General features: G+C 43.7%; 6 protein-coding genes across 6 annotated transcripts; 3 read left to right on the top strand and 3 right to left on the bottom strand. All coding sequences in view use genetic code 12, as the record gives it.

Annotated features, from left to right (window-relative positions):
* Nucleotides 1-277: 277 nt before the first annotated feature.
* On the top strand, nt 278-655 carry LODBEIA_P13030 (uncharacterized protein; the record flags this gene model as incomplete). Its single annotated transcript, XM_066971177.1, has 1 exon — nt 278-655. One exon carries the CDS (start codon nt 278-280, stop codon nt 653-655), a length of 378 nt encoding a protein of 125 aa, XP_066828241.1.
* Nucleotides 656-1,501: 846 nt separating this feature from the next.
* Nucleotides 1,502-4,960, top strand: LODBEIA_P13020 (uncharacterized protein; the record flags this gene model as incomplete). The annotated part of the gene is made up of 1 exon (XM_066971176.1): nt 1,502-4,960. One exon carries the CDS (start codon nt 1,502-1,504, stop codon nt 4,958-4,960), a length of 3,459 nt encoding a protein of 1,152 aa, XP_066828240.1.
* A 529-nt stretch (nt 4,961-5,489) lies between these two features.
* On the bottom strand, nt 5,490-6,683 carry LODBEIA_P13010 (uncharacterized protein; the record flags this gene model as incomplete). Its single annotated transcript, XM_066971175.1, has 1 exon — nt 5,490-6,683. The coding sequence occupies one exon, from the start codon at nt 6,681-6,683 to the stop codon at nt 5,490-5,492; it is 1,194 nt and encodes a 397-aa protein (XP_066828239.1).
* Nucleotides 6,684-8,994: 2,311 nt separating this feature from the next.
* On the bottom strand, nt 8,995-12,549 carry LODBEIA_P13000 (uncharacterized protein; the record flags this gene model as incomplete). The annotated part of the gene is made up of 1 exon (XM_066971174.1): nt 8,995-12,549. One exon carries the CDS (start codon nt 12,547-12,549, stop codon nt 8,995-8,997), a length of 3,555 nt encoding a protein of 1,184 aa, XP_066828238.1.
* Nucleotides 12,550-12,881: 332 nt separating this feature from the next.
* LODBEIA_P12990 (uncharacterized protein) lies at nt 12,882-14,732 on the top strand (the record flags this gene model as incomplete). The annotated part of the gene is made up of 1 exon (XM_066971171.1): nt 12,882-14,732. The coding sequence occupies one exon, from the start codon at nt 12,882-12,884 to the stop codon at nt 14,730-14,732; it is 1,851 nt and encodes a 616-aa protein (XP_066828237.1).
* Nucleotides 14,733-14,975: 243 nt separating this feature from the next.
* On the bottom strand, nt 14,976-17,840 carry LODBEIA_P12980 (uncharacterized protein; the record flags this gene model as incomplete). Its single annotated transcript, XM_066971170.1, has 1 exon — nt 14,976-17,840. The coding sequence occupies one exon, from the start codon at nt 17,838-17,840 to the stop codon at nt 14,976-14,978; it is 2,865 nt and encodes a 954-aa protein (XP_066828236.1).
* Nucleotides 17,841-18,545: the final 705 nt, after the last annotated feature.

Here is an 18,545-nt window from a genome sequence, read left to right as displayed (position 1 = left end):
AAAAAACGAGATATCGTAAGTGCGAGTGCGAGTGCCCAGGGACGTGTCATCCTCAATTTCTATCAGGTGGAGATCAAAATTTATTCTCCTAAACGCTTTGGTCACACAGTTTACGGTGGGTGAAGGCGTGCCGTTAATACACCCACTACTCATATATACTCAAATACTTCAAGTGTTATCCTTTCTCCTAGGGAAGAAGAAAGCGAGTTGCTGCAAATTTACCAACGAGGCTAACAAACACTGGAGGACAGCACAAGAACAAGAACAGGAACAAGTCATGGCTCATAGACTATTAGTAAACGTCATCTTCACTGGTGCTTCCGTGTTTGGCAAGGCGTTTACAGAAGCCTACAAACAAGCCGCCAAGGCGTCGGCTGCTACTGCAGCATCGGGAGGCCCGGCAAAGGCAGCATCTGCAGGAGGTATATCGACCGAAGAGTCGTTGAAAATCTTGAATTTGGAAAAGAATGAATTGTCCTTGGATAAGATTGAGGAGAAATACAACTACCTATTCGAGATCAACTCGAAAGAACAAGGCAATTCGTTTTATTTACAGAGTAAGATCTACTACGCCATGGATACTTTGAAGAAAGAGCTAGAGTATTTGGAGAAACTAAAACACAGCAAGGAAGGACTGGGGTCGCTGTCAAATTGATACGAGTGGAAAAGAGGATTTTCCTGCGTATAAAGTTGGATGAAGTTGACCAGATGAGGTGTGTGTGTGTATGTGTATTCTTTCTTTGGAACGTTGGAGCATGTATGTGTAGAGAGACTTGATGAGTGTAATGTAAATAGAATAAACCTTAGGCATCGAGATATTTCGTTGAAGGATTATGGGAAATCCAGGCGGCTTTTCTTCAAGATAGTGGAGATCTCTGACAAAGCAGCTCGAGCAACAGAGCCCCCACTAGAGGCTCAATGGCCATTCACCGCCTCAAGGCTAAACTTCTGTAGTCACTGTAAACTTTGATCAAGTGTGGAGTAGGAAATTCCCACAATGAAAAAGGATCCACTCTACCTCAAGGCTAAACTTCTGTAGTCACGGTAAACTTTGATCAAGTGTGGAGTAGGAGATTCCCACAATGAACAAAGATCCACTCTACCTCATATACGAGGATGAAAATAAAAAACGACAACCAAAGTTCACCTGTTCGGATCTGACCCGCTATAGCACTAATTTTTTTTTTTATTTGTTGCAGTGAGAGAAAAGCCAGTCCGCTTTATACGAGACAAAAATTCCCAAACATTAAAGCTAAATACCCTTTAGAAAAAAAACAAACATCACTATAGGATCCTCAGGACTCGTTTTCATCGACCTATATCCCCTTTTACTGCTTTCGTGGCTTCTACTTTTCTTTTGAATAACCAAATCAAGGAGTACTTATATATATTTACGCCACTTTTGAAGAAATTGATTAGTTCAATTTGATAAACCATTGTGCCAGTTTTTCTCTTGAAATTGTGATACCAATATCAATCATATCAATTTCGTTCAAGTGCGATGGCAAATAGGGACGAAGACCAACTACTCCAGGATGCGTCGACGCTACTAATGTTTGCAAATGCAGCAGCCCGACAGCAGCTGAACCAGGGCTCGCCCAAGGAGGCTGTTCATTCGCCTCCTTCTACCTTGGAACAACAGGTGCAACTGCAAACGAAATCGCAACGGCAGCCGCAACCGCAACCGGCTTTGCATGGAGGAAATCAACAGCCGTTGCAAATACCACTTGTGCCCCAAGCTCAACAACTACCGCAGCACTCGTCTCCTCAGTTTTATGGTCCTTCGCAAGTCCAACAAGTCCAACAAGTCCAACAAGTCCAACAAGCGCCGCAAGCTCCACTGTCAGCACACCCACATGTACCACCAGAAACGCAACAAATGCCATCATTCAAGCCACAGCCCACATCCGCACCAATAACTCCTGGCATTTTCAGTAACCGTCGTGATTTGCGCACGCTGATGCCGGACATTTACAACCCAGCGCCTACTTTCATTACACACACAGTGGACACGGTTGCAAGTTCAGTTCAACAACAACATCAAAAACAAGTCGTCCATCCAAACGAAACAAAGCCAAAGACTCTCAAAAAGGCTCCTCGCAAAAGCTCCATCAATAAATTAATGAACACGCCCGAACCTCAGAAACCAGAAGACAACACTCCCACGCCGTCAGTGCCCACGCCGTCAGTGCTGTCAGTGTCATCAATGCCGTCACAGCCGCCGGCGCCTTCTGCTACTGCGCAAACTTCCCGAAAGACGGTGTCACCTCCTGCAACCAAAGCAAACACCTTCAAAAAGACCCACGAGCGAAGCCGCTCAACGCTGGACCCTTATGTCTCAAAGGTGCAACTAAAGAACCCTTTATCGCCAGCAACAAGATACGAGAGAGGTATTGATATCAGAACCAGGGAGAGGGATACGAATAATGCGGTCATTGCCGCTGCCGCATTAACGGCGGCAGCAGATATACCGTTCCCACTAAAATCTACGCTGTCAGCTCCTGCTTCTGTTACTGTCTCCAAGACAGAAATTCCAACCGCTTCGCAAGATGTAGTACTGCAAGCGGTGTCAGCAGAGCCATCTGTACCATCAGTATCAGCAGAACCAAAGGTGACATCAGTGTCACCTAAGCAAGCTACCGCGGAGGAGGAAAAAAGCAATGTCAGGCATGAGGCTTTCAAAGAGACAACCCTCAATCTGAAAGTCAAAGTGGTAAAGTTTGAAGCCCCTCCTCTATCCAGTTATCAGGTAGACCCAGATTCGGGATTGATTGGATGTATTTGTGGCATTGAAGATGACGACGGTTTCACCATCCAGTGTGATATCTGCTTCCGTTGGCAGCATTGTGTTTGCATGGGATATGAAAATGGAGACGAAGTGCCTGAGGATGAATACAAGTGCTACTATTGCGATCAAGAGAAATGGGGTAGATTCGACTCCCAGGCGGCAAGAGAAAAGACTGTGAGACGACTAGAAAGCGAACGGGTTGAACAAGAGGAGAGGGAAGTTGAGTCAAGAAACCAGGCAAAACAAAAACTGCAGTCTCCAAAGCCGGCTCAGGAGAGTCCACCTAGTATTCCTCCTCCTCCTCTTCCTAACAACAAAAGAAAGCTGCTGAGCTCAGAGAAGGGAGAAAAAAAGAGGAAAACAGATGAAAAACTTGTGGTGAAAACCGCGGTAGGCAGCGGCGGCGGCGGCAGCAACAACAACAATAACAATAATAACAACAATAACAGCAACAACCTTCCACAGTCTCCAGAACTGAAACAGGAAACGGAGGAAGTACCAAACAAGACAAACGAACTATTAGAAGACGGTGTCACTGCCGAGGCTTACCAAGCAAACTATTACAACTTGAAGGAGAATGACTACAAGACAAAGTTTGTCAAGGCGACAATAATCAACGCCGGGGTTGATCTCAACAATGCTTTCATCGAGTTGCCCAAATCAGACCAGGCAAAGAAACGATTCAAGGATGTTGAGATCATGTCGCTAAGTCAGTTTAAGTCCACCAGGTTCAGCAAACTCGTTCGGCCCAGGTACCAAAAATACTTGGAAGACCACAACAAGTCGATGAAGAAGAAGAATTTCAACAAGACCAAGATTGAGGTGAAGCCATACACGGATAATTTAAAGCACAAGTTTAACGGGATTTCAAAATTGTCGTTGTTCATCACCACCACTGACGAGTCGCTAGTTATTCCAGAAAACACCCCTATAATTGAATACCTTGGCGAGATTGGGTTGTTTAGGGACTACTGCCGCGACAAAGTGAATCAATACTCTTTGTGGGGCACGACCAAGCCCAAGGTGTTGAAGACGACGATACCAGGCAAGGAGAAATCAATAGACTTGGTTTTGGACTCGCGGTTTGTTGGAAATGAAAGTCGTTTTATACGCAAGTCGTGCTTGTCCTCGGTGAATTGCGAAATCCAGACTGTTTATATACCGGAACAGAGCAGATTTAAATTCATCGTTGTGACGTCACGACCGATTGTGTTGAAGGCAGAACATGCAGACGAAGAATTGAGGCTCCCCTGGGACTGGGACACTCAACACCCTATTTTGAAATTGTACGAGAACAACAGCCTGGAGAAGTTTGAAAACTTGACCAACGAGGAAAAATCTGCATTGATCACCTATGTAGACAATATCTTGCATTTTGTAGAGTGTGGGTGCTCGACAAACTCGAATTTCAACAATTGTGCCATTTTCAAAATCAAAAAGGCGACTAGTTACTTGATGAGGTCTACTAGGAAAGCGTCGAGTATCAGCAATATCAACTTGAGTAAATCAAAAGATGAGTTGGTCTTGCCTCGGCCTGCCAAAAAATACGTTAGCTGGGATGAGAGAATGAAGCAACGAAACGTGGACTTGCAGGCAAAGTTGCTTTCGAGAAAGCCGAGCGTGGAGAAGGAAAACAACAATAGCAATAACAATAATAATGTAACTGATGTCACAGAAGTTGCCGAAGAGGAAATGGATGCAAAACCAGCGGGATTATTCAAGCATCCCTACAAGCAGGAGCTACTAATGCAAGTCAGGAACGAGAAATATGCAATGATGACGCCCTTGTCAAAAAACTACCAAGAGGAAAGCCACGATGTGAAAGTAGCAGACGAAAACGCCGAGTTTATCCCTATACCTATTGTTCCTGAACTCAAAGCCAAGATAGAGGCCGAGTTGAACGAAACTTTGGTTGCACTAGAGTCCAACAACCCAGAGAAGGCCGCTGATCTACATGACAATGTGTTGAATGATAAAACCAACACTTCCGATCTCAATGCTGGGGGAAGTATATTCCATCGCGATAGCACCAGCCGACAAAGCTCGATTTCAAAAGCAGAAGACGCAAGCACCCTTCACACGACACCCAAATCTGACACGGTCAGTGCACATGTGAAGCCAAAGCCGGTCAAGAAGTTGTCCTTTGCTGACTACAAGAAGAAAATGAAGTAGAGCCTAGATGCTTGAGGTCTGGTGATTATAAAAGGAGCATCTTCTATATTTTTTCTATAGAAGCAATTGCGAAATCGCTCAATCCACTGTAGCCCTTTAAAATTGTGTCTATTAGAAAAATATTATCAAGCATATAAAAAACAACAACAACCTAAGCAACACTGATGAAACTGTGTCGAAATATGTGTACTTGTCTTGCTCAATGAGATGAATAAATGCCCTCCCTCATTTAAATATTAGACCTCTGATTAACCCCCTAAACAAACAAACAGAAAAAATTGTGATGAGGATGATAATAAGAATAATAATAAAAAAAAAAAAAACCAATACTAAAGTTGAAGAATAATGTAAAGTGATGAATGTAGATTGCCAGTCGAGAGCTTGAAACTGGATCTGATTTCAAAAAATACCCTTCCCCTAATCTTCATATATGTGTGTGTGTGTGTGCGAATTTTGGAGAGGGGCACCTTGAATCAAACCTGTATTCGATTGTCCCAGCAATGAAACTGTAAAGCCTCTTTTTTTTCTTTTAGTGAACAATAGGCTTCTCTGAACCATTCATCAATTTGTTTGAAGCTGCATCATCGAGTTCATGTATTTCTTGTTGTTCCTTGACGGCACCAGCGCCAAAGCCCTGTTGCTTGACTTGTTTAAACAACTCGCGCTTTTCTTTCTCGCTCAATTCGTGTTTTTTCTTACCCTTGATATGGTACATTGGATTCAATGATCTGAGGGTGATGCCCTTGAGCAAAGGCAAGTGGCCGTGTTTCTCCTCGTACAACATCAACATCAACGTGGCAATCACTGCGATCCAGTAGACGTTGTAGCCAATGACTGAGCCATAAGTGGCCGAGTTTTGCCAGCCGAAAAGCGCGTTGAAGATATCCCAACCGTTATCGGTTTCCGGGTTGCAGCAATTGACGTGCCACACCGATTTTGCAATGTCGTAAGTTCCTGGACCGGAGCCGTTTTCCGAGGCGTCTCCACCGGTGGCCTGGTTGTATTTGTAAGTTTCAAAGTACCAGATACCACGCGAGAACAAGCCAGCGGCAATTAAATAAAGCATACAGGTGGAGATGATCAAGAAAATCTGCATCGACATGTTGGAGCCAAAGTAGTAGAGCAATGTCCCCACCAAAATACCGGCAATCAAGCCGACAATCACGGGGATGGGGAACGAGGTGGCGGGCTCGTTCAAACCGACACCACCGACAAACACCACTGCTTCCAATCCTTCTCTTAAACAGGTGATGAAGGGCAAGATGAACAAGGCATAGCGCTTGGCAAATTGGCCGAGTTTGAACCTTTCCATCTTGTTGCTTGGTTTCTTGATCAAGGCCTGGGCAAGTTTGACTCTCCACTTCTCCTTCATCTTGTTGATACGCAACATGGGGATCCCCATCAAGGAAATAAGCACCGTGGCAATAATACAAAATATACCTTCCCACAAGTCCTCAGATTGCGACCAGATATCCTTACCTAAGCCATAAAAGGCACCAATAAACGCGCAGCCAATGATTAAACAAACGACAACTCCCAAGATCGAGCCGAGCCAAACTTGCCGCTTGAGCTTTTTGTAGACCTTGGGGTCATGCTGGACGTCGCCGTGCGACGTGCCTAAACCTTGCTTCAAAAAGGCAAGAAGCACCGACACCACAATCACCGCTTCTAAACTCTCTCTAAAGACGACGAAGAAGATTTGCACGTTGAAGACGTTGACCATGGTTTGTACGACAAGAAAATGGAGATACTTGAGCCGGATAAACTCTTTTTTTGTTTTTTTTTTCTTATAATTTTATATTCTTCACCGGTATAAGGCTTGGCTTTTTGCTAGTGGAGATTTCTTCCTACTCAGCAGCTTCTTTTGGCGCAAGATCGGTCTGTTTTTGATGGAGCCTGTTGCTTGGAGGCAGCAAGGGGGTAGTGAGTCTGTTGAGGGGTAGTGGAAAGTAAAGTGAAAAGTGAAAACTCTTTTGAAGACAGAAGAGTCCGAAAAAAAAAAAAACCAAAAACTGAGGCTATCAAGAGGAGCTTTATATATATATATCTTTAGGGATACATGTTTCTATCTGACGGTCTAATAGCCCCAAGGACATTTGAAAAAAAAACAAGCTGTAGCATGTAGCATTAATTGTTTAATTGTTTAATTGTTTAATTGGACGTAAAAGACGGAGAGCGGCGGCATCGAGAAGCACCGTCTATCCGTTGTTCAACTGGTACAACAACAAACTAAACTTTGCAGTGAAAGTTTTATTTTTTTTTTTTTCAGATAAAATTTTTTATGCTTTGGTTGAAGGGAAAATCCCATGCTTGTGGGTAGAATATGGTTTACGCAACTTTTCCCATTGGCGTAGATTTGGACAGGAGGGGGGAGGGTGAGTTGTTAAGGTTGTGGATGCCATTGGTTGGACGACGAGTGCATCATTTACCATGGTCGCTAATGAGAGAAGCTGCAACAATTTCAACGGGCAAAAAAAAAAAAAAACGCCAATCTCAGTCTCTACCAGTAATGTCCCTTTGCCGTGATATAATTTTTTCTAGGCCCCTTGAGCTCAGGCTGGTTCGATTCGATGTGGTGGATGTGGCGGACTTATGTCATATGCTGAAGATGTAAAGTGGGTGGTGTGTGTGTGTATGTGTCGCCTCAGGGCTCAACTGATGAGTGCATAAAATTAGTGGTGTCTATTGTATTTGCATCGTGTGAAATAATATATCCATCCGGCATTATCTGTGTTTTATGTGGTGAAGATTTTAGTGCTTCATTTCATACTTGATTGGCAGTTCTTCGCCAGTTGAAGTGTTTTTCAACCATTGATGGCATTGGCACTTGAAGCAATGGATTGTGAACTAAGAGATGGTGAAGTATTGAACGAGTCGTGAGTGAGTGGTTCTTCTGAAGCTTACAGCTATCTGGCGGTGTGCTAGCGGACAGATAAACTTTTAGGTCGATCTCTCACCGAATTTCGTCCCCCCTCCCCCCAAAGAAAATTTTTTTTCTTGTCAGGACGAGATGGCCCCAGGAGAAATTAATGCTATCAGATTGATCTAATCAGATTATGCACCCTCCGGTTTAGTTACACGTCTTTCAGCAGTGAGTATACTCGCAGTTCAACAAGATATAACGAGGCTTCAAGTGTATGCGCAAGGATCTGCAGCCCGTACACCATGGGATGGAGATGAAGGGGAGGCAGGAGAGCCTACAATTCGTGCAATAAAGCTAACACTTCTTCTACTGCTACTACTACACTGACTTGAATTTGACAAATCAATTAAACCCTATCACTATCACCAAAAAGCTGGCACTTCGATCTTGTCTCATTGGCTGGTTTTTTTTTTGTTTTTCGCGTATTGAAGCGTAAAGTGTGTAGCTACAACCACCCCACAACCCCCCTCAGCTTTCTCTTTAAGAGATCATCAAAGCCACGTTTCTGATCTCGCTGGTGATTGTTCTTTGTTCAGCCGTGCCTTTCATGGTGGCTTTACTTAAAAAAAACACACGTTCTGTCAGTCATTTCCCCTGCCCGTTGACTCGTCAAGCACTTGGTTCAATCAACACCTTCCACTCATGCCCTGCCCTGGCCCTCTTCCTGCTCTCCGTCTCGTGTCTGGCGAGTGATAACTCCGTACTTCGGCAATTCCACAAAGACCTCTACGGAATAGGATTTTCTGAATTTCTTGGCTTGCCCAAAACAGCAGGCCAGATTAGTGCATACACAGTTGCACGACCTTATGCAACGCTTGCAAACTGGCAGCCTCAATCACCATTCATCACTCGACTCATCTCCATGCAAGTGTACCAACGTCAATGATTCGAGAAAGTTAGGGCTCTCATTGGCAAATATTACTGCGAATCCAAACGCTTTATAAGGAGAGAAACAGACGTTTGTTACTTGCTACAAAGCTCAAGATTCCCACTCTTTTTTTCAACTTGTTCAAAAGTTGGAATGTGCAAAATTCTTTGTTAACTCCTTCTACATTACAGAGCCTCATTTCTTTATTCTCTGTTCTTGGGTCTCCCATCACCACCTTGTCTCCTATGACTCTGACTCTGACTGTGGTTCTGCACTACCTTGACCTTTTCCGTTGGCCTCTTTCTCTGGCTCAGCTGGTTCTTCGACAATGACATCTCCAGTAGCCTCAATCATAGTGGTATCTGGTTCAAAATTCAACTCAACAGATAGATTCTCATTTGCAGTTGTTGGATCTGAATTATTACCACTAGCATTATTTGCAATAATTGATGCTGTTCTAGCCTCTGCCTCAGCGGCAAGTTGAGCAGACTGCTCTCTTATTTTGGCCAATTTGGCATCCTGTTGCTCCACAATTTGTTTGAAAATGTCACCCAATTTATCACTATTCAATCTGATTCTGTCATAGATTTCCTCCTTCACCATTTGCAAATTAAACAACGCAATCAACTTTATAGCATAGATTGAAAAATCCTGTTCAACCTTCCACAACACGTCATTTTTAAATTGAGCTCTTTTGGCTTCCAATATCAACTGGTCCCTCTCTCGCCGTCTTTGAGTCTGAGAATTCTCATCAACGCTTTCACAGTCAGATTCAAATTCACTATCGGAAAAAGCTGTTGTCATATTCACATTGAAATCATCTTCCTTCATTTCAACATTGTCAATAAAGTCATCGTAGTGCACACCTTCATCAGCTTGTCTATCTAATTCAACAGATAAAATATTGGCAAGATTAATCTCTTTAGCTAAAAACAACTCCAACAACTCATCATACTGGAAACTTGCACTGATTTGAGTCAACTCCTTATTTCGGGAAAAGAATGGCTTAAACTCTTTGAAATTGTTGACATCTTTGAATTTCAAATAAAACAACTTGAATGAAGTGATCAAGTCGGCATATCGTGTCATCAACTTCGACTTTAGGTCGAGCATTTCCAACTGAAACAAGCACTCAGTGGTTAATCTTATCATTGATTTCACAATCTCGGGAAAACAATCAAATTCCAATTCGATGCTAACGTGTCCTTGTTCGCTTTCTGGAATATCAATCAATTTTTCAAATTTCCAAGATGCAATTATCAACACCAAATCCAATATATTCGAAATGGCAACAGTAAATGTGGGCAATTGTAGAATGAAATTGTGCTTCCAATCCTGCAATACCACGGCTAGGTTCAATTTCGACAAAAGCTTACCGCTAATGTTGAACAACAAGTCAAAGATGTTATCTAAATTGGAAATATTGACGTGGTCTCCGATTTGTTTAATCTTTTTGGCAATCAACGAAATGTCTCGCATCTTGTTGATAATATGTTTCTGCTCGGAAACGCCATCTTCAGCTACTCCATCATCGTCATCACCATCGTCTTTTTCAAACTCGCGAGTCAACTCGTTGTCTCTCAAAAACACAACGGCGCCTTCAACAAGATCATGTAGCACGTCTTGAATATCACCTTTGACTCGAGTGGTAAGTCCACTCAGACTAAACAATTTCTTAAAAAAAACATTAAACTCGTCAACCACGTCGAATTCTCGATAATACTGCATTACAACTTTCGTCATTTCCTCGTACTCGTTGATTTTATCCAACTGAATATAAAAATTGAAAACTGAATTGTTCCGCTTTCCGTCAATCAAGTCTGTCCACATGTTTAAGAAAATTTTAAATCTATCATTTGACTTTGTGCAAAAAGCTTGCAATTTTGGTAAATCGCCAATAAAGTTGGTGATTACAGAATTAATCTCGTCATCAGCATCTTTTGAAGTTTTTCCCGTTGGAAAGCTTTTGCTGATGCCATGAATGAATTTTAAAATGCAAAGTTGCTCTTTCTCGGTCAATGAGATCAACAGTTTAAACTTGTCCACATCAACGGGCAAGATTTCGTTACTCTGCACTTCCTCGGTGCCTTTTTTGGTAACATCTATCAGATCAATATCAAGTAACAAGTACCAAATCATTAGACTCAAATCTTTGCAATATTTGGCCGTCATTAAAGGATTTGCAAAAGTTTCTTCCAACGGCTTGTCACAAACCACTGTCAAAGTTTGTGCCAAGGATTTAATCGGCAACAACTCAGCCAAGTTGGTTCCTCCTTCTCCTGCTTTGAAATTATAATCATCAAAGAGTAGTTGGTTTTGTTCCAACAAGCCTTGTAATTGCAATTCTCCTGCCATTTGAACAAATCTTGCATACTCCTTGTCAATTTTAGAATTACTTTCTTGGTTTGTCCCGAATGGAAAAAGCTGGAGCACTTTTTCAATAGAGTCTTTTTCTATAAAACCATGCACATGCATTTCCGTTAAAATGGCAAGACAATTGGCTTTGACTTGCTTGTCGGAATCCACGTCAGCCATGATGATGAGTTGCGACTGAAATTTCGAAGCAAATTGACGCACGCCCTGCCTCACTTCTGAAGTTTCAAAAGAAGTGAGGCGATACAATTTCGATAAACCTCTCGTGACTTCTGCTCTTATTTGGTTGTTCGGGTCCGCAAGCATCCACCCAAAGTATCTAAGAAATGAGCTTTGACAAAAATAAGCTGGATTGGAAATCATTGCCTCGTGCAAATGTTTCAACACTATTAGCCTAATCTGAGGGTCAATGTCCTTGTATCTTTTAGCAATCACCACGTTTGAAATGTCATCGAAATATTCAATCATTGCCTTGAGTTGAGCATTGTGACTGTTTGCAGTCGCCTCAAGTGCCCTGTACTTGGCCGTGTTCGTATTAGTTAGTCTATTCAACTGTTTCTTGGATCTTTCATGGTTCTTTTCCGTTGATGAGTTGATCTTGCATAGCTCGATCAAGATGTAAAGTGAAATCTCGGTGCTTGTCAATCTCATAGATCTCACCGAGGACTCTGTCATTTTAGTGATCCAGGTGACAAGGTAGTTCATAAACCTCGACGCGTGCGAGTCGTCAACCTCGGAGTCTTGTGCAGACAGCAAGATGCCCTTTTCATGGCCAATCTCCAACAATTGTTTGAAAAACTCGAGGGTATTCTTTTTGAATACCGCAATCAATTTGAATGGAAACTTGTGCGATTTTTGACGCTGAAAAGCCAAGATAGCTTCTTCAATCGTCTCACTGGCGCTCTCCAAATTGAGAAGGTCATGCGGCTGGAATAAATGGTAGGAGCCACAGCACCGCAAAACAAGATTGATCAACGCGGTGAAGCTCGCCAAGTTTGTGGGGTCAAGTGCGTTTTCCTCCTCGTAGGACTCGATCCAGTCCAAAGCGAGATCAGCCAAGTTGATGTCGGGGCTTGCAAGCGCTCGGTATAGATAGTTTTCCTCCCAATCCGCCTCCAACTCAGGAGACTGAGCTTTAGTTTTCCCTTTCCCCTTCTCTTTCGTTTTTATTTGGTTAGTAGTTTTCCTGTTCTTCTGCTGACTTTTCAGTCCATTGATTGCTCTGTTTCCAGACGCACCAGCTTCCGAAACTTTCCTCCTCTTGGCTGCTTTCGAGGGTGGCCCTTGGTGGTTTGGCTCAGGCACATTTTCCTTGTTCTGGTCCAAATACTCGTCGAAATCTTCCTCTCCGTCCTCAGACTCCGAGTCACTGGACACATTATAAAGAATGCGCTTGGTGACATTCCTCGTCAGCCGTCTAACCATGATTTAGCGAAATTGGAAGTGTATGGTTGGGTTGGTTGCCTCCCCAGACGCGTCTCTCCCTTTAATTATATGGATGGTTGTATTTTGGTTGCCAAAAATGTTGATATAAAAAAATACCACAGTTGGTAGCGTGGCACGTGCAAGGTCGTGTACCGTTGATCACCAACCAGCGGAAAAAAAAGCCCTTTTTTTTTTCCAGACTTTCAACAAAACACCGACTTGTTGTGACTCTCAAAACATCGGTACATCAGAACTATCTATACGGAAAAAGGGACACACGTTGTGGGAAATAAAAAAAAAAAAAAAAGCAAAATCAGATCTAGGGGTGGAATATGTCTTTAAATGGTGACAGCACTGAAAAGGATGGAGCGCACACAGCCACGGAGGCTCCGGATGCATCCGTACAACCTGGTGTTGACGATGCGACAGACAAGCCCGACGTGAAGGAGCAAACAGAGACAGAGGCGGAGCAAGAGGCAGAGAAAGAGGCAGAGAAAGGACAGGAGACAGGGCAAGAGGCAGAGCCGGAAAAGAAGCCCGATTTGCTAGATGCAGAAAAGCTCCAAAGGGAGTTTCAGGAAAGAGTCAAGACATATCTAGCTGAGCAGACCGCCCACGTCATAATACCATCTTTTGCCAAATGGTTTGATTTGAGCAAGATCCATCCAATTGAAAAGAAGTCCTTCCCTGATTTCTTCAACGATGAAACAGTCTACAAGAACCCCAATGGCTACAAGTATATCCGAGATTTCTTGGTCAACACTTTTAGGCTCAACCCGAAGGAGTATTTGACCATCACATCGGTAAGAAGAAACTTGGCCGGCGATGTCACCATCATCATCAGAATACACCAATTTTTGGAGAAATGGGGGTTGATCAACTACCAGATTGATCCAAAGACCAAATCTGTGATTGTGGGACCACAATACACGGGACATTTTCAAATCACGTTGGATGCGCCTGAAGGGTTGACCCCTTATATACCGGAAAATGCCACTGTTTCCTATAAATCTGAACAATCACTCAAACTAGAAGGTTCTGATGTCGGTGGTGCTGCCGGTGGTGCTGCCGATGGTGCTGCTGCTACTGCCCTGGCCACACCAAACGAGGAAAAAATGAATGGAAAGGAGAAACCCGATGAAAATGACCCTTTGCAATTAAACGTGGAAGTGAAGAGAAACGTTTATGAAACCGGGGAAAAAAGACTCGATTTCAAAGCCAACAACTCGGTTCACTATGCATGCAGCATTTGCGGCAAGGATACAACCGAAGTGAGGTATCACAACTTAAAGATCAAGTCATACACTTATAACCCTAATTCCACAATCAACAATGCCAGTATATTATGTGCCATCTGCTACGATCAAGGTTTATTCCCGCTGAATTTCAGTTGCAGCGATTTCGTAGAATTGAGAAACTCGGAAAGCGCCCACGAGTGGACTGAGCAAGAGGTGTTGTTGCTTCTTGAAGGTATCGAGATGTTTGCGACACACGAGGCTCCTTCAGCAGCTTCAGGCAACATCAATGTCAACACCAATAACCAATGGAACAAAATCAGTGAGCATGTAGCCACAAAGTCAAAGGAAGAGTGCTTGAAAAAATTTATACAATTACCAATTGAAGACCGATTTTTGACGAAATTGATCAAGGAAGAACCACAGGGCAGTTCGGCCGAAGAGCGAGCTAACCTCATCGAGGAAATAGTTTCCAAATTGATAAAGTCCAAAGATGGAAAAGATTTACTCGCGTCCAACGCTAAAGAAAATGCTCAGAAATCACACAGTGAACAAACAAACTTGATCAATCAAATTATCGAAATGACGGTGGAAAAAGTCCAGTTGAAACTAGAAACCATCGATGAGCTACAAGCGGATTTGATCGCGGTTCAAAACCAACTAACAAAAGAACGCAAGCTTAATCTAATGGAAAGGTGGGCGCAGTATCATAAAATCCAGAAATTGAAACAGGAAAGGCCCGATTTGAGCGATATACTATCTGACTTATTGAGACCTGTCAAGTTGCACGATGCTGATCAAAATGACCCGAGCTCGAGCTCCGCTGATATGGAAGTTGATGACGATGCTGCATCTACTGCCCATACCGGCGACGACGCCAACGGCGAAAGCGATGACTTGCCGGTGAGTTACACCAAGCCAAAAGAATATCAATTCTGGTCAGGTTAGAAGGAAGAATAAAGAAAAATCATCCTCCTCAAAAAACCAAAAAAAAAAAAGATAAAATAAAAAACTATCATGTTTCAGTCTCAAGAATGTGTATAAAATGTTTGTATATTTGTACTATAAGAAATAATCATTAACCGCAAGAAGTAAAAGTGTATAACATAAATATAAATTTTTCCTTTTTATCTTTTTCTTTGTTTGTTTTTTTCTTTTCCCCGTCATGTGTGTCAAAAGATGCAAAATTTTTCAATGACTTGGGTGTATTGGCACTTGGCCAAGTCGCGAGTGGGAGCCATTGCTATGAGTAGTTTGGATTGCGTGCGGCAAAGAAGATGCGCCGTTGTTTTGAGCCGGTGGTGAATCGACAGCTCCAGGTTGTTCCTCACTAGGTAATACAATCTGCGGTACATTCTGTTTGGGTATTGAGTTCGGATTATCCATGATGGGGAATGTTTCCTGTCTAGAATCGATTGTTTTTGCGTGTTCATTAGGCACGGCATTCAAGGTGGTCTCACTCGAATTCCGGTTTCTATAGATTTTACCCTGACCTTGACCTTGATTCTGATTCTGAAAGTATAGATTCTGATGATTTAGACTCTGATGGTGCTGGTGTTGGTGTTGATGATGCTGAAGGTGATCTGCTTCATCCTCGTCGTTGATTTGAATCACTGGCTGGTCAAAAATATTCGACTTTCCCGAACCATAAGTGTAGTTTTGGCTCGAGGCTAACGTGGAGCTCGCTGGGATCAGACTAAACTTTGATGATTGCGGAGAGAGCGACCTCTCAATAGGGCGCGAACCAAGAGCAACGCCGTTCGCTTGACCATGGCCACCAATTTGGGAAGACAAGACATCTTTGATCCGTCGTCCAGAGTCGCCGCGAGTTGGGCTCTGGCGGTCCTGCACCGATGCGCCTCTTCTAAGTGTACGGGTGTTGGTTCTAACTGTGTCTGATGGGGACAAAGTGTCGCCAGCTTGGTTGCGGCATTTCTTGTAGAACTCGATAAATTGTTTCCTGTAGGGACTGGCGCAGTCCTGTCTGAAAACTCTGACTAGTCCATACTGGTCAGTGGTGACAATGATGTCACCATTAGTGACTTCATTTTCGTGAGTATGGTTGCTGCAGCTGTTGTTGTTGTGGTGATGGTGGTTATCTCTACTGCTAGAGCAGCAGCATTTTGTCGGATCCATCTTGCAGGCTTCACCCCGCTTTTTCAAGTCGTAAATTAGATCGTCAGATAATGCTAATAAGTTCATGGTCGATTGTGGAGCAAAGATACCGACATTGCACTTGGAATGGTGGGCGTGGAACGCCGTGTAGCTATTGTTTTCATTCGCGATGAAATCATGCTTCAGATCATCCTCTGTGTCAAACAACTTCAGAAGAAATTTATTAGCTTGGAACAACTTGGAGTATTTTTCGTGCTTGCTGCTGAAATCATTCATGTGCTGCTTTCCGTCAACAACAAATTCCTTCACGGACTGCCTGAGCTTGTTATTGATGATGCTGTTGTTGTTCTCCCAGACATAACAATAGTGATCTTCGGATCCCGCAATGACGTACTTGTGGTCATAGTTGATCGCTGCCGCGATCGAAGATGAGTTATTGACATAGCCCTTGAATCGAGTAATGAGCTTCTTTCTGTCGGTGCTCACCATTCGAACTTTCGAGTCGTTGGTGGTGATCAAAACAGTCCATTTATCGAGGTTGGGACCCGGCTGGTCTGAGATGCCGTGCGCGGGATTTTCAAACACTTCAATCCCCGTGATCTTGTTGCCGCTTCGGTCATGGAATCGAGGCACGAGCGAACGTTGCTTGATCTCGACTCGGTTGACTATATGGAGCCCCTTTGTCTCCAATACAAAAAGAGAGCCATTGAAGCCTCCAACAACGCAGTAGAGTCCATCGGGAGTGAAACTCAACGCCGTTATAAGAACGTCTTCCCCCAAGTTGCGCCAGTAGGATACGGACTTTTCCAACACCGACCAAAGACGAACTTCGTTATCCAAGGAGCCACTCAAGAAGAACCGATCATCCAAGGGGTGGAATTCCACAGCAGTGACGAAATCCTCGTGCTGGAAAGTTTGCAAGCAATCTGGTCTATCCACGTGCCATAATTTGGCCGTCTTGTCCATACTGCCTGAGATGAGGAAATTGTTCTTGCTCCATGCAAGCGACAATATGCTCCTGCTATGGCCACGAAGCTCAATTGGCGTGCGATGGAAAACCGGCGCCGAGTCAAACACAGTGTCACTTTTACTACTTCTCTCAGGCGTACCTGCTTCCTTTTCCTGCTGATTATACTCGAGTCTGCCCAACGGCGAAGAAATCACTTTCCAGATCCGGATAACCGCGTCTCGACCCGCCGCCGCTAAATATTTCCCGTCTCTGCTAAACTTCATGACAAATATTTCCTTGGTCATGCCGATAGTTGAAGTATCTTCAAAACCAGCGTTATCGGCCTCATACGACCCCCTCTCGAGCTCTTCAACGCTGCTTCGAACCGACCTTTTTCCGTCTCCATTATCGACATTCAACTCCTGTGCTAAAAATAGATTGTTGATAACCTTGGGACTCTGCTTGTTGCGTTTGGACAATTTGATGTATTTCGGAGTTAAGAACGACTCATAAGTCAATCCCACCCACGGCGGGTCCTGATCATCACCTAAATGCAAGGTGTCCAAATCCGAGTTCAACATATTCTCGTCAGCTCTCGGAAACACCACTTTTTCATCGGCTCGGTGATTGTCAAAAGTGCCGGCACGAGCTCGCCCTTTTCTAGTTGACGTCGAAGCTATTCTGCCCAAGGAGTTGCTCAGAGAGAAATCCGACTCATAGCCTTCGGAAGCATCTTCGTCGTCGTCGTACAAGAACGAGTCGTTATCTCCGGCCAACCCCACTGAAGGATCCCTGCCGCGGCGGCCCACCGCCGCGCCAGAGTCGGAAGATGGGATCTTGTGGAGCCCATTGCCCTTTGCTGGGGATAGCGATCCATTGGAAGTGTCTGAAGACTGAACTAATGAAGAACTTCGACTTCGACTGCCCTTTTTGCCAATTAGTTTAGTTAGGAACCCACTCCTTTTCGGGGATTTGATAGACTTGCTGCTCATCACTTGTGCAAATGGGAGCTCAGTTGTAGTTGCTTCGTATGTGCGGCAATCTCCAGTCGATGTGGTTTGATGTAATGCAAAACGGTGCTACCTTCAACGGAAGCAAGGGTGTGGGGGTGGGAAGTTGGAATTGAACAAGAGAAACAGCGGGTTTGCACTTGGGTCAATCGGCACAGCTTTTATATATCTTTGCCAAATATATATATAGATAAAACCAAAAAAAAAAAAAAAAGTAAGAAAGGATGGAGGCTGGAGCGGTTAGAAGGGCAAACGTGATCTTTTCAATTTCTTACAGTCGATTCAATGGAAGAATGCATGGGGGCTTATTGGGGTTGCTGTCCAGGTGGAAGTTGAGAGGTTCAAGCTCCGGACTTGTTTTGCTGAAATCGGTGGGTTTATGAAAGCGGGAGGGAGACGGAGAAAGAGCGGGTGAGTGTGAGCGTGAGCTTTTCAGTGTCGTAAATTGGGTCGTGTCGCTTATATTTTTACCCGACAATTCACTATGAGCATTAAGGTCGTTTACTACTAGCCAACTTTGAGAATACAGATATCAAGGGGATCAGATTTGCAATTCTTTTTATGAAACGCCGTTGAAAATTGAGAGCCAGAGAGCGTAATCTTGAAATTCTCTAGTCCAAGACCCCGTCTCGTCTTTTTTCGAGGTTTCAAGTTTTACCCGAGGTGAAGAAGGGAAAAGGTAAGACG

The sequence above is a fragment of the Lodderomyces beijingensis genome (genome assembly GCF_963989305.1).
Source record: "Lodderomyces beijingensis strain CBS 14171 genome assembly, chromosome: 2".
In the NCBI taxonomy this organism is placed as follows: domain Eukaryota; kingdom Fungi; phylum Ascomycota; class Pichiomycetes; order Serinales; family Debaryomycetaceae; genus Lodderomyces; species Lodderomyces beijingensis.
Note: the sequence above shows the minus strand (reverse complement) of the source record. Positions and strands in the feature narration are given on the sequence as shown.